The sequence below is a fragment of the Mustelus asterias genome, chromosome 12, assembly GCF_964213995.1.
Source record: "Mustelus asterias chromosome 12, sMusAst1.hap1.1, whole genome shotgun sequence".
NCBI lineage: Eukaryota > Metazoa > Chordata > Chondrichthyes > Carcharhiniformes > Triakidae > Mustelus > Mustelus asterias.
The window spans coordinates 103,513,476-103,529,596 of record NC_135812.1 but is presented as its reverse complement, the minus strand read 5'-3'; the positions used below and the strand labels follow the sequence as shown (position 1 = coordinate 103,529,596).

General features: G+C 41.0%; 1 protein-coding gene across 1 annotated transcript in view; it reads left to right on the top strand.

The window, feature by feature from the left end:
* Positions 1–16,121, top strand: part of bptf (bromodomain PHD finger transcription factor) — a 139,024-nt gene that overhangs the window by 37,490 nt on the left and 85,413 nt on the right. The window contains exons 3-4 of the mRNA XM_078226069.1: positions 3,109–3,332; positions 9,147–9,227. Coding sequence (XP_078082195.1) covers positions 3,109–3,332; positions 9,147–9,227 — 305 coding nt within the window. The remainder of the gene's footprint in view (positions 1–3,108; positions 3,333–9,146; positions 9,228–16,121) is intronic.

Sequence of the window (16,121 nt, the reverse complement as noted above, 5' to 3'; positions counted from 1 at the left end):
CAGGAATTAGTCTGATGAATTCCCTTTGGGTGCCTCCAATGTTACTGTATCCTTTTTTTTAAGTAAAGGGACCAAAACTGTATAGAATCATAGAAACCCTACAGCTCAGAAAGAGGCCATTTGGCCCATCGAGTCTGCACCGGCCACAATCCCACCCAGACCCTACCCCATATCCCTACATATTTACCCACTAATCCCTCTAACCTACGCATCTCAGGACACTAAGGGCAAATTTAGCATGGCCAATCAACCTAACCCGCACATCTTTGGACTGTGGGAGGAAACCGGAGCACCCAGAGGAAACCCACACAGACACGAGGAGAATGTGCAAACTCCACACAGACAGTGACCCAAGCCGGGAATCGAACCCAGGTCCCTGGAGCTGTGAAGCAGCAGTGCTAACCACTGTGCTACCATGCCGCCCTATTACTATGAAATACATAGTATTTCAGGTGAGGCCTTGCCAATACCTGTACAATTGCAGCAAAACCTCTCTATTTTTAAACTCCAACCCCTTTGCAACGAAGGCCAAAATGCCACTTGTCTTCATAACTGTTGGACCTGCCTGCTAGCTTTTTGTGCTTGATGCACTAGAACATCTAGATCCCTCTGTACTTCACTCACCTGCTGTCTCCCACCATTTACGTAACCTGCTTTTTGATTTCTGCTGAGTACATGACCTCTCATTAAATTGCATTTGCCAGATTTTCGTCCAACCATCCAATCTATGTATATTGCAGAATCGCAATATCCTCATCACAACAAATCCTTCCACCTATCTTTGTATTATTGGCAAATTTGGAAACCTTGCAGTCTGTTTCTTCCTCCAAGTCATTAATGTGAATAGTGGCAGGCCAAGAACTAATCTCTGCGGTACTCCACTAGTTACATCATTCCATTCTGAAAAGGACCCATTTATTCCAACTTTCTATAATCTATATGACAGCCAGTTTTCAATTCACGCGAACACACTCCTTCCAATTCCATGGACTTTTACTTTATGCACCAGCCTCTTATGCGGCACCTTGTCAAATGCATTTTGGAAATCTAAGTATACAGGTTCCCCTTTACTTACTCTCCCTGTTACATTCTTAAAGAATTTTAGCAGATTTGTCAAGTGTGATTTACCTTTTATAAAACTGTTGGCTCGGTTTGATTACATTCAGCTTTTCTTAATGATTAGCTATGTTCTCTTTGATTATTGACTCCTGTGTCTTGCCAATAATAGATGTTAAACTAACTGGCCTATGGTTCCCTGCCTTCTGCCTTTCTCCATTTTTGAACAAGAGTCCCATTGGCTGTTTTCCAATCTTCCGGTTCCCTCCTGGAATTTCAACCAATGGGCCCACTATCTCTGCAGCCACTTCCATTAAAACCCTTGTGTGCAGTTCGAGTCCTGGCAACTTGTCCGCCTTTAGTCCCTTGAGTTTCTCTAATACTCTATCCCTTGTGACTGGGATATTTTTCTACAAGACTTTAGCCCCAGACCATTTTCCCAAAGTCAGGATCACTTGCCAGCGAGTTGGTTTGGAGATTGGGGAAGGATAGATAGGATTATTCTTGAATTGATTACATTGGCTTCTTTGTTGTTCAAAGGAATGCTGGACATCTGGAATGAAAAGGAGTACCTTTTGTCCGGTGTTATAATCAAAGAAACCCCACAGTGCAGAAGGAGGCCATTCAGCCCATTGAGCGTGCACCGACAACAATCTCACCTAGGTCCTATCCTCGTAACCCTGTATTTGTCCTGCTAGTCCCTCACTAAGGGCAATTTAGCATGGCCAATCGACCTAACCTATACATCTTTGGACTGCAGGAAGAAACCAGAGCACCCGGAGGAAACCCACGCAGACACTAAAACGTGCAAACTCCACATACGCAGTGACCTGAGGCTGGAATTGAACCTGGGTCCCTGGCACTGTGAGGCAGCAGTGCTAACTAATGTGCCATCGTGCCGATCTGTGTTGTATTTTCATACTATTCAAATGGAAATCAAAGAGCTATATTTGAGGAGCAAAAAAAACTGCACGTTGGCCACAGTATGACAAACCCATTACATACGTGATATACCTACAATGTCCATGACTTAAAAAAACATGTTTTTCTGACTTTGAGAAAATGTTGCAGTGAATGAAAGAGAGCTTTACTTGAATGCATACTTCTCGGTCTCATCAGGGCAACTATGGATTTGGACATGCTTGTCAATTCACATATATTAATTGAACGTTACAGACTGCACTGTAAATTAGTTATGCTAAGCGCAGAAAAGCGCAATTATTTGTCTACCTGTGTTGCTCCCAAATAATAAGTGGATAACTTAATTGTGTCTGAGTGGCCATGACTGTCTGATGGCTCACTGGTAGACATTGGCTGATGGTCTGCCAATCTTTTTGGCAAATCAAATAAACCAAGTCAAACAATCTGAAGGAAAAGGTGAAACGGACAGCGCCTTGGGCTGATGGTCTGCCAGTGACTGCAGTTTGAAACGGGTTCTTAGGACTAAGTAGGGTTGTGAGAGATGTACTAAATCCAATAAGTACTTTGTACTAGCTGCTTTCTAGTATGAATTTTGTTCTGTTCAATTCCCTGCTAAGTTTAATAAATGAGCGATAGATGCAATATTATTTTTGTTTATACTGTTGCATTGTATCTGTGTACTGGTAAATTTACTTCTCGTTAATTTTATATTAATTGCATTTAATTGCTTGGCAATCAACTGTCAGCCACCAATAACTGGTTCTTTCTCCATGGCAACTCTTCTAAGTCCACTTGCCAACCAATTAATACACTTCTCATACAGTACAAGGGTTGTTGTTTCTCCTGACATTGGCATTCTTGCGATTGTCCTGATGAGTGCCAGATGAAAAGCTTTGACAAAATATATTTTTTTAACAAAACGTGCATCAATGTAATTTGAGTAAACGAGTCATGTGATTTTGTACACCATAGTGCAATTTGGGGGAACAAAACTAATGAGATTGTATAGTTTGAGGCTGCTGTTTCCTCCTGTGCTAATTTAGCCCGCCCCATGTTTTTCCTCTGTTTACTAACCTCAGCCTGAATGCTGTGGTGCTCTTATTTATATAAATTGATTTGTTTTACTTTCAGTGAGGAAGATAAAGAAGATGAAAAGGATAAGAGAGTGTGGTATTACAGCTCAAAGATGCAGCTGGCTGAACTTATTGAATCTCTGGACAAAGAATACTGGGAATATGACCTCTGCAGAATACTGGAAGAAATGCGTGATGAAATTCATCGACATATGGATATTACAGAAGACCTGACGAATAAAGTTCGTGGCAATAATAAATCTTGTCTCAGTGCAGCTAATGGTAAGTGAAATTGACTTGAAAAGGATTCTTGACTTGTGCCTTTTTTTCCCCCCCCCCCAAGATTTGAAAGTGGAGGTTGATGCTTTTCTGGCATGTCTTACAGGATAGAGGATGATCTGTTCAGGTTTTGAAAGCAGATGTGTTGTATATTGGTGAACCAAATAGCTTACTGACCAACTTTGTGATAAGTTGTGTATGCAGTGACTAAAATACTGAATCATGAGCAGAAATTGAAAATACTGCAGATAACCATATGATCATGTGTACCCTTTATTATACTGTTTTTCTTTGCAGGTGCTGAATGATCTCGGTATTTTCCAACATTTTATTTTTGTTTGTCTTGGAGTCCATGGAGTTTATGTTGCTTTTCTGATTTTGTGTGCAATTTCCAGAGGTCCAATCATCGATTTTTCAGCTGTTGCAATCACTGGCATCAGCAAATTTAAGACCCTTGGATCCAATGTTCCCAGTAAGCTGCGCAACTGCACAGAAGCCTGAAAGTCCTCATGGAAGTTAGGCACAAGTTGATCATAAGTTACAGATGTGTAAGCCCTGTAAAAAATATTTAAATAGTTGTGTACTTATCACCCCTGCACTCAAGAAAGAAAACACAGGGTTGGTTGTCTAGTTCCCAAACTAATTTTACTCTGCAAGTGAATATTTTCATAAAATCATTTCTTTCATATCTTTTTGTTCAACAAATACCCCTCTGCTACTGTGAATTTGTTGACTTCATCGATGTTGGATGGCCCTCTGTCCCTGCCTTGAGTGGGCATTCATAGAGTGCTGTCAAGCTGTTCAGTGACCCAATATCCACAGATTCACAGGCTCAGTAGGATTTACTGGATAGCCAGGGCAGTTTTATTTCAGCTTGCGACCCCGTTCTTCAGAGTGGCTCAAAATATTAACCGTTCTCAGATGGATCCAAGACATCTAGAATTTTCTCTTTGAGGTACATATCCCTTTAAATGCAGTCAGCACATTGATTCTCCTGAGACTGTTGCAATATTATTTTTTTAAAAATCAAATTTAAATCAGTAGCTGAGCTTGATTTCAGCCCCAAGTTGTGCAGCTGTGATGCATCAGCATATTAATGCCCATTGTTGTTGCTTAGTTTTGTGTTCTACAACTCTTGATTTGGTCAGTATGGTTTAGTAGACCTGTCCACACATTAATAAATAACTTTTAAAAATGTGTTAATACAGATGTTTGAGATCCATACGTTTGTTTCCTCTTTTGGATATTGTAATGGTTGATTCACCAATGTGGCAAAATACTGTAGTTTTCTTGCATTTTTACAAAACAATAATGGAAGTTTCTGTTAGTGCAAAACACCCTCTTATTTATGACTGGTATCCAGCAGTTTGAAGTGGATGACGATGGGTGGCCTTATTTAAATGTGTTTGGTTGCCATTTCGTTTCCTGTTCCAAGTAGCATTCTACTTAGAGAAAGCAAGCGAAAAATTTCTGCAGGCCTCTGTCAATGACAATTTTAACGAGACTTGTTGAGTTGGGTCTTTTTGAGAAGCTTTCCCTTTTCTCTTTTTCTTCCACACATAAGCACTTAATCAGTCATCACTTATCTCTTGTCCTTCCCCAACATGAAATAACACTATCCTGCCATGATTGCCCACATGGGAACCATCTTAGAAGGGGTGGGAGGAAGGTTGAGGGGAAAGCCATGCCCCCCTTTTCCATGGTGCAGCTTGTTAGTACATCATGCTGTGCTGTCATAGCAATCTTAATAACTTGTTTTGTCTATTGTAGCACTAATGCTACTCATGCAAGTTAGTCTTGGCACAGGTGAAACAAATGTCTTGGGACATGTGGTGCCATTGGGATTTCAATAGGTATGAGTTCATATAACATGTATGTCTGCTGTGGTAAAGAGGTTAAGTGGAGACAGAAGTCATTGCTGGAGGAAATGGTTCCACAAGTATGGGATTAATGAAGGCAGACAGTGAAATGTGAAGTTTTGCTAATTTTTGTTTTCTGATATGTTCCTTCCATTGCAGATATTGTATGTATATTATTTATTACATAGATACTGTTTGGGAAATGTATAAAGTACACATTTTAATATCCATGTTCGTTATAACAACACTCAAAGTAGTTCAATTGCCTTAATATTATTATTCCCTCCTCCTCCAAAACATGCTCTCAAAAAGGGATCCACAATTATGTCAACTTGAGGATGGCATGATTCCAACAGAGTTACTACTGTCAGTTTTACGAACTTGAGATGGATTATTTTAAATTTCTGCAGGATCAGTGGAACAGAATTGCATTAAAAGCTGCTGGGTAATTTAGGCTAAATTTATATTAATTACCAAGATATTCATTGCCTTACTCCAAGTTTGTGCTTCTGCCTTTAATTTATCTCGGACCTGTGCTGTCCAGAAATAATTGACTTTGGAGGATGAAACTGAAATGTACTAAAATTGTTTGTGCAAAAATAGGTTCCATATTTTGTCAACAGTTAACTTGGGATGGGTGATGGAGCGAAATAAATGATTTAAGACGAAAGTCATTGTGAAGCAGTGGGTTGCTTCACCTGTTTGGTATTTTCATCACTGTTAAGTTGCTCAATTTAAGGTATAGAATTGGGCAGATGCGTTGGAGACGGCTGCAAGAAATGCCTCGAGACCAGTATCAGGAGCTCCCCCTGCTGCTCCATGGTTGAAGGTGTCTCATTTACCAGCCATCGTTCAATCCTGGGTTAAGAAAGTTTGTTTACATGCTACTATTTTAAGGTGTGATTCAAATGACAAGAAACTGGGAAATCCTTCGTGCCAATCAGGGCTATGTTCAAAGTAAGTCACTGAAATACCAGGCCGACCACCCGATTGACAAAGGCTCATCCTCCCAGGCTGACACTTCTAGATCCTCATCACTAACATCTGGAGACTTGTGCCAAAATTGGGAAAGCTGTCCATAGCTGCTGACTGAATCATATCTTACAGCCAATATGGAAAAATACCAATGTATGCTCTATCCTCAAAAGTGCAAAAAACCCCAAACTGGCAGATTGCCATCCCAACAGTCTACTCTCGATCAACAGCAAAGTAACGAATGGTGTCCTTGACCCTGCCATCAAGTAGCACTTAGTGGAACCCAAACTGAGTTGCTGACTAAGGCCAATCAGCTCCAGACATCCTTACAGCCTTGGTCCCAACTTGACCAAAAGAGCTCAATTCCAGAGGTGAGGTGAGCGTGGCTGCACTTGACATCAAGGCAGCATTTGACTGAGAGTGACACCAAGGAGTCAGAGTAAAATTGAAATCAATGGTTTGTCATACCAAGCACAAAGAACAATAGTAGTTGTTGGAGACCAATCTCAGCACCAGGACATTGCTGCAGGAGTTCATCAGGGTCATGTCCTAGGCTCAGTCGACTAGAAGTGGGGATGTTTACTGATGATTACATTGTTCGGTACCATTCAGAACTCTTCAGATACTGGGAGTCTGTGCCCACATGCAGCAACATTCAGGCCTGGGTAGTCGCGTGTCCTATCTACATTGCAGCAACTCATCAAGGCTCCTTTGACAGCATATTCCAAACCTGTGAGCTCTACCACCTGGAAGAATGGGGGCAGCGTGTGAACACCACCATCTGCAAATTCCTTTCCAAGTCACATACCATCTTGACTTGGAACTATATCTTTCATTTCCTCCACTGTTATTGGATCAAAATCCTACAACTCCCTCCAGCGTAGCACTGTAGAAGTACCTACACCACCGTCTCAAAGGCAATTGGGGATGGGCAAATAGTGAAGTCATGCTCACATCCCAGGAGTGAATAATAAGAAACTGAAGTTGTATTAATGCAGCTCTTTACACCACCTCAGTTCATCTTAGTGCTGTATAGCCAATAAAGTGCTTTTTGTGCGGTCACTGTTGTAATATAGGACACCCAACAGTGCGTTCCCATGTAGCAAGGCTCCACAAAAAGCAATGTGATCATGATCAGAGAGTCCTTTATAGTAATGTTGGTTGAGGAATTATAATTAGGGTGGCACAGTGGTTAGCACTGCTGCCTCACAGCTCCAGGGACCTGGGTTTGATTCCCGTTTTGGGTCACTGTCTGTGTGGAGTTTGCACATTCTCCCCGTGTCTGCGAGGGTTTCCTCCCACATTCCAAAGATGTGCAGGTTAGGTGGATTGACCATTCTAAATTGCCCCTTATTCCCAGGTTGCATAGGTTAGTGGGATTAGTGGGGCAAATATGTGGGGTTACGCGGATGGAGCCTGGGTGGGATTGTTGTCGGTCCAGACTCAATGAGCCAACTGGCCTCCTGCACTGTAAGGTTTCTGTGTTATTGGCCAGAACACTGGAGAAAACTCCCCTGCTCTTCAAGATGGTGCTGTAGGATCTTTGCGTTCTCTTGAGAGGGCATATGGGCCTTTGGTTTACTGTCCCAACTGAAGTGTGATATCTCCAACAATACATTCCTTCTAACACTCCAGTCCCGTGCTAAGTTTTGTGTTGAGTCTCTGCAGTAAAACCCTAACCAATGAGTTTTTAACTCGAGTGAGAATGCTGTCAACTCAGCCACAACTTGAAGAACTGGTCTTGTACACAACTGAGCTATTCAATCCCATAAGTAGAATCATAGAATCCTACAGTGCAGAAGGAGGTCATTCGGCCCATGGAGTCTGCACCGACCACAATCCCACTCAAGCCCTATCCCCATACCCCATGCATTTTGCCCTAGCTAGTCCCCCTGACACTAAGGGACAATTTAGCGTGGCCAATCCACCAAACCTGCACATCTTTGGACTGTGTGAGGAAACCGGAGCACTGGGAGGAAACCCACTCAGACACGGGGAGAATGTGCAAACTCTTCACAGATAGTGACCCAAGCGGATTCAAACCTGGGTCCCTGGCACTGAGCTAGCAGTGCTAACCACTGTGCCACCGTGCCGATATATGTAATAGATGAGTTTTTAATTTTTACCTTTTGGCATTAGGTTGGCTATCTTATTTGTGAGACCAAATGGGATTTGTCAGAGTTCTTTTAAAGCAGCTCTGCCAATTAAGACAGCTCACCAGTCCTTTCTCGAGCAGTTTAGCTAAGGTAGCTTATCATGTTTTAAATTCTGCCATAAATGTCAAGTGGATGCTGCTGTGGATTGATTGAAATAGTGTCATGTATTGAACATTGAAGGAGAAAAGCATTCATTTTTGACTACGTATTTCAGTAATGTGCAGTGATTAGCATACAGACTGGACATTGTATATGCACAATTTCTGATCCTGATATAAACCAGACCCGAATTAATTTTGTTTTGGATGGCCAAGTGCCCTGTGAGCAATAGTTACTTTTAAAACATGGATTCAATAGAGAATCTCTAAAAACTTAGGTTTAGCTCAAAAACCCTATTTTGAAATGAAGTATTTTTTGACCTAGAATTGAAATTGAACATATTTTGTCATCTTTTTAAGAAATTGATGGTTTGCCTTCAGTTAAAATTAAAGGGGGAATGTTAGTTATTATCCATTGAACTGAAAAATGTTGATAGAATTTAAAGGGCAAAATTTGCCTTAAGAGGATTGTCTTGAAGGATTCATGAAAGTATGTTCTGATTGGTCCAAAGTTCACTCAGTGGAGCCTGGATGTAGGTTATGTAGACAGTGAAGGTATTTTCCACCTCATTTATTCACAAATCTGCATCTTTACTTATGTTTTCTTTCAGTGTTGTCCATTTTTCATATTTTGTTTGTTCCTCACTCCCCCATAGATTTATTTATTTTTGTTTTCCAGTTTGTTTTTCCTTCAATCGTTTTCTTTTCTCCCCTTTCATGTTCATTTAGGAAATGGGGATTCCACGGAGCCAGGCCAGGGAGAATTGCAGGTTGTGGGAACTCTGAAACAAGCTCCTACGCAACAAGGCGGTAGGCAACACTCTACAAACTAATCTTGAGGGCAATGTGTTACTTACAAACTACTTCAGCATGATAAGTAATTTGGTGGGAAAGCACTTGGACATGTGCCATAAAATGAATGCAGTGATTTTCCAAGGTGAAGCATCGAAGAGTGATTTAAGTTTATTGTTTCACTGTTTGCCTTTTTTTTAAATGAGGGACGAGTGGAGTCCAAGAAAGGAAAGGTGTTTAGCAAGAGTGAGACTTGCACCAGCATGTCAAGTAGATAACTGGGCAGTATTGGGTAAACACTGTTTCACTTTAAAAATAAACTTGCATTTATATAGTGTCTTTCACAATCTAAGGATGTACTAAAGTGCTTCAGAGCCAATGAAGCACTTTTTGAAATTTCATCACTGTGTATTGGCAGCCAGTTTGCGCGCAGTTCCACAAACACCAGTGAGATAAATGATCAAGTAACTAGTTTTAGTGAGATTGATTGAGGGATAAATATTGACCAGAAGACCGGGGAAAACCCTCCTGCTTATCATTAAAGCAGCGTCATTGAACCTTTTACATCCACCTGTGAGAGGATAGATGGACCTTCTGTTTACTATATTATGCAAAAGATGTCATCTCTGACAATGCAGCACTCCTTCAGAGCTATGTTGGAGTGTCAGCCTAAATTTTTGTGCTCAAGTCTGGAGTGCGGCTTTAACTAAAATCTTCTAATTCAGGTGAGAGTGCTACCAATTGGGACGTGGTTGAGCCCAGTAGAAGGTTTATGGAGGTGAGTGAGGACCTCCAGCTAAACTTTGTGGAGGTGTGTTATTAATGCCCTAAAGACGTTGGAACTGGTAGAGGTAACGAAAGAAAACCTTTCACCAGTGACTAAATACACAAGATCCTTGTACTTTTTTTTCATATTCATTCATGAGATTTGGAAACCGCTGGCATTGTCCACCTTTAATTGGTCTTGAGAAGGCACCGGTGAGCTCTTGATGAACTGCTGCAGTCCCTGAGTGTAGGTATGAGCACATTGCTGTTTGGGTGAGAGCTCCAGAACTTTAACCTGGAAAAGTAACGCCTTTCTGCAGTATTACTAAATCAGGATGGTATGTGATTTGGAGGGAACTTTCATCTTGTGCTTATGGTGAATGAGTTGCTGATCAAGCAGGCTGCTTTGTATTAGTTGGTGTTGAGCTTCTTGAGTGTTGATGGAGCAACCCTCATCCAGGTGAGTGGAGAGTATTCCACCACATTCCTGGCTTGGGCTCTAGATGGTGAACAGGCTTTGGGGAGGTAGGAGGTGAATTACTTCCTACAGAATTCTTGGCCTCTGAGCTGTTCTTATGATGATGGTGGGTAATGAGGTTGGTACCTTTTGAGGTATGTCAGGTGCTGCTCCTGACATGCTCTACTACATTCCTTGTTGAATTGTGATGGTGGTCCTTTAGCTTGAAGGTAAATAGTTTGAGATATGCCAAGCCATGAGATTACAGATTGCGGTGGAGCACAATACTGCTGCTGATGATGACGGCCCGCAGCACTTCAAGAAAGCCCAGATTTCAGAATCCAAACCAAAAAAAAGAAAATACACACAATTTAACAGAAATAGGTTTTTTTTAAAAAAAACTTGATACAGTCCGTGAGCCAGAAACTAAGCCTGTGTAACGCTTTACTCTACATCTCCAAATCTGTTCAATGCAACAGGCTTGTCACAGCAGTTATGTACACAGCCTGCATCAGTTTTTTAACTCTTTGCATATGCAATTGGGAAGGAAAAACCAAGTTTCTTTGTATTACTATTCCCCTCCCCTCTATCACAAGTTTTTAAAAAAATGTGTTTTGCTAGCACTGTGCCCAGCCAATGACACCATTGATTTTCTGCACATGCACAGACAAGTGTGCTTGCATGAAACCAAAAGAGAAAATGCTGGAAAATCTCAGCAGGTCTGGCAGCATCTGTAAGGAGAGAAAAGAGCTGATGTTTTGAGTCTAGATGACCCTTTATCAAAGCATGTGCATGCGTGGATGGTGTCGGTGGTCATCTTGCCTGCCATCTTGTGTTGCCAGGCGACACTGGCTGAAATTGAAGTGAGAAGACACAAGTGTAAAGTTTTCAACCCAAGGAAGCTTAAGGGCAAAGCTGAACTATTGGAGGAAAGGCCACTAAGAGAGACTGTATAATCTGCATGGGTAACATCAGGCCGTCAACTTGGAGGCAGCAAGACAGTTAGCCTCTCAGAGAAAAATGTTCAAGGTAATTCTTTCAGGTGGTCAAATACCAGAACTCTGTCTCATCTATGCCAATTTAGATACGAAAGTTGGTTGGAGGTTAGTAACATGGTGTAGCAGCAAAAACTCTCACCACCTTCCCATATATTTATTGCTAAGCCTTGAAGGATCTAGATTTTATATTTCATGCATTCAGTGCATTTTTATTGAACTCTGTTTTATCGGAGTTCAATTTGTATGTCCGTTGATTTTAGTAAATGAGCAGAAGTTACCAAAGTTCACTTAAACCAAGTCTAAATTCCTTCTGTCTACTTGCTCCTTTCAGTTGAAGAAGCTAGGTAAGCTTCTGGTCCTAGAATATTAACCAAAACTGACTACTATAAGACAAGCCTTTTGAACTCTTTGGGCCAAATGGCCTCCTTTTGCACTGGAAGGATTTTATGAACTATATTCCAATGACAAGAAGGTTTGCCACATACCAGGCAGCCTGCCAGTAACGCTGCTCTGAACCAGCTGCTTGCAAATATGTGGGACTGACCTTCCTATCCCTGCCACAGAATAGATGGCATTGAATGTAATCGTATGCAATTATGTCTGCATGTTCAGTAAAATAAGGAGCATTGTTAAGTGTGGTTCTCGTTAATGCATTAGTAAAAGTACAAATTTTACTGGACTGATTTGGCTGCCACATAACTGAATTAATAATTTAAAACTTGTCATTCATTTCAATTGTCTGCTGGCTGCAATCAATCAGAATATGAAGTGGGTACATCAAGATTTTTCGGCTAGTCGGTATTTTGCTTGCAATTTTACTTCAGTGCAGCTAGGGAGTGCTTCTGGATGGGGGAAGGTTTTGTGTGTTTCCACACAAATAGGTAAGTTGCTCTTGGATGCTGCGATGTACTTGGTGACTAGCTATAAAGTTTAATTGGTATAGAATAGGCAAAAAGAACTTGCTCACTTTTTAGGTTAGTGAAATGCTGGTGGGCATCCAAAATAAAAATAATGGAGAACTTTCAAATTGTCGTGAACAGTTTAATCAGAGAAAATGGTTCACCTTTGAGGACTGAGTGTATTCTGGAAGAATTTGTGTATTAAAAGACACTTTCTCAAAGGGTTAATGCAAGACTGATTGCTACTCCTAAAGATCATTTTACAAAAGGTAAGCATTTTTGAAGAAGCTAGAAACTTCTTAATCCTGGTGGACCATCTGCAAAGGAGGTCACATGGTAATTTATGGTTCTGGGGAAAGAAAAGTACTTCTGAAAATTTGTGTTTAAAAGTTGGTTTTGGTTTGAGAAGAATTTGGCATGGACCAGTTTGGGCTGATGCCGTAGATTCTATGAAGGACCAAATCTTCGTGAAAAGAAGAAAACAATATTTTGGGAGTCCAGAGTCAGTTCGCATGTGGAAGTGAATACATGTTGGAATAGAGTACCCGCAAATGTTCCTCAAGCCTGTCTGAAAAGCAGTGCAAGAATCATCGATTGTTTTGCAGTTCAGCGCTGAGAGAAACCATATATCCCGGACACCGTTTCAAGGGCTCCACGATCTCCTCTTTTCCTTTTAACTATTAACTTTTAACCTTTGGCAGAATACCTCTTGGGAGTGTGTCTGAGACTTGGGTATCTCAAAAGAGTAATTAATATACTTTCATATTTCATACTGTATGTTAATAAACTTTGGCTTTCCATTTGACCAGACTGGTTTTATAATAAACTAAAAAGTTTGCTATTTATTGAAAGAAGCCCGGTTACAATCTCTCTTTCTTAGATTAACAATAGCAAACGGAAACAATTGGCCATTTTGATGAGTGAATTAAACTTTAATCTAAAAGTACGACCTGTGTGGTAGTGGGGCTGTTCAAACTGTGCCCTCCTCTCATCCCAGTCATAACTTAATGCATTCTTAACTAAAGTTTTTCCTTAACATTTACAAGCAAAATATACAAAAGTCCATTTGTGTACTGTCTTAATATTCTTAACCCCTGATCTTTCCTCTGTTGCATTGCAAGACACAGGGAACCGCTTGTGAATCAACATCCCTCACCAGATAGTATTTATGAGAGTGCAGGTTCTTCATTTTGAAAAAAATAGGTTTGTCCTGGGAATACCAGTGATAATATTAGCGCATTCTAACTAAATGTAACTACCCTACATAAAGAGATCCAAACTATTATGAGACTGAATTATCATGATTCTCCAGTTGCTTCAGTGACCAAACAGGACTCCCCAGTCCTGATTTTTTGGGGTTCAATCTCAAAAAATACTATCTTGATATCTTGGTTGAAGGATGGCTGAGCAATAAAACAATCCTAACTGAATGAATGTTTTGATCCCTATTTTGTAGGTCAGCTCATACTACCTCTTCCTCCATGATTATGCTCAACACCGGTGCCCCACAAGGCTGTGCCCTCAGCCTTTAACTATACTCCTTAAACACCTCTGACTGTACGGCCAAATTCCCCTCCAACTTGATTTTCAAGTTTGCTGGTGACACCACCATAAGGGGCCAAATCTCAAACAATGATGCGATGGAATACAGTAAAGAAATAGGGAACCTGGTGAACTGGTGCAATGGCGATCTCTCCCTCGATGTCAGTAAAACGAAGGAGATAGCCATCGACTTCGGGAACTGTAGTGGAGGACATGCCCCTGTGTGCATCAACAGGGGTGAAGTGGAAATGGTCGAGAGCTTCAGGTTTCTAAGTGTCCAGATCACCAACAACCTGTCCTCCCTTCACGCCGACGCTGTAGTTAAGAAAGCCCATCAACACCTCTACTTTCTGAGGAGGCTAAGGAAATTTGGCATGTCTGCTATGACTCCAACTTATACAGATGCACCATAAAAAGCATTCTTGTTGTATCACAGCTTGGTATGGCTCCTGCCCTGTCCAAGACCGCAAGAAATTACAAAGGGTCGCGAACGAAGCCCAGTCCATCACACAAACCAGCCTCCCTTCCATTGACTCTGTCCACACTTCCCGCTGCCTCGGAAAAGCAGCCAGCATAATTAAGGACCCTATACACCCTGGGCCTTTTCCATCGGGAAAAGGATATGAAAGTCTGAGGTCACGTACTAGTCATCAGACTGTTGAATGCACCTACCTTTATATTAAGTTGCTCTTTCTCTGCATCCTAGCTATGACTGTAACACTTCATTCTGCACCCTCTCCTTTCCTTCTCTATGAATGGTATGTTTTGTCTGTATAGCACGCAAGAAACAATACTTTTCACTGTATGCTAATACATGCGAGAATAAATCAAATCAAAATGTTAAAAGTGCCTCATGTTTAAATTAAACCGATGGCTGGAAAATGTATTAGTGATGTGCTGCCACTTTTGCAATCGCGGATTTTGAAGCAAGAGGACAACATGTATGTCTTGGTCATTTGTCGGTTGGAAACCTTTTTATATTGCAGTATTTTTAAGATATTTCACTTTAACTCATTGTCTTCCATAGAGGTTACATGACTGGGATTCTTTAAGTGTGATGGTCATGGTTGAGCATGTAAATTAATTTTGGTTCATCTACTTGTTGGATATTTATGGTGTTGAGCTTTCCACAGATATTTTTCCTCACTACAGATCACAGTGTGATTTTTTTTTAACAAAAATTTGTATTTTGTGAACTCTGCATTGAATACAAAAACTTCTGTAATGGAGCCATGGAATGGCGTAATAACTGTTCTCCTAAGTGGAATTAACTGTTGGGTAATTACAGAATCTAAGTGTGCTTGTTGGATCAATAGAAATGTTTTTTTTAACTGAGTCCCGTTGTCTGCATTCTGAATTAAAATGGTATGGGGTGAAAAGAAATGACATGAGTGTTCATCCTTTGGTTGAGAAACTCAAAACTGTTCACCAGACATTTTTTAAACACTAGGTTATTTGCCTTGCCGATTTCAGTGTTCAATACTGAATGTGTTGCTTTCTTTGCTGAGGCACAGTGTATGGTCAGTAACAGCCCTCCAGTGTCTTGCCTAACTTGTCTTTCAATTTCCAAAAGAGAAAACGCTGGAAAATCTCAGCATGTCTGGCAGCATCTGTAAGGAGAGAAAAGAACTGACATTTCGAGTCCAGATCACCCTTTGTCAAAGCTAAAAGGCATGGAAAATGGGAGATATTTATACTGTAGGGTGAGGGAATGAAAGATGAGTCGGAGCCACAAAAACAAGGGGAAAGGCTAAGAGGTGCTAATGGCAGTCCATAGCGAGAATAGAAGGTATGAATGGACAAACAGCAGAGAAGCTGAAATAGAGGGTAGGCTGTGACAAATCAAGATGTGGGGGGAGATGGGTGGGAAAGAGGTAAAATTGAGGAACGGGGGAGAAAAGGTAAGAAGATGGGGGAAAGAGTTGTGGGGGGAGAAAAATAAGACTAAGAAATAAAAGGTAGAGAACAGTTTTTAAAAAAAAAAATGAAAACGGGTTGAGGTGGGGTAGAACTAATCAATTGCCTTTGAATTTCATGTGTAAACTTTGGTAATGAGCCTGAATGTTGTTGAACTGCGGGACAAAAATGGTCCCAGCAAATCCTGTCCTCCTACATCTCAGAAGCACAGTTCCAAAAAGAGTTTGATATTTATCACAAATGAGAACAACTTTGGCCTCAGTGCCAAGGCCAGTTGTACTACTACTGCATAGGCCGATGCCAGCTAACAGAGCAGATTGGAACAGAGGTGGAA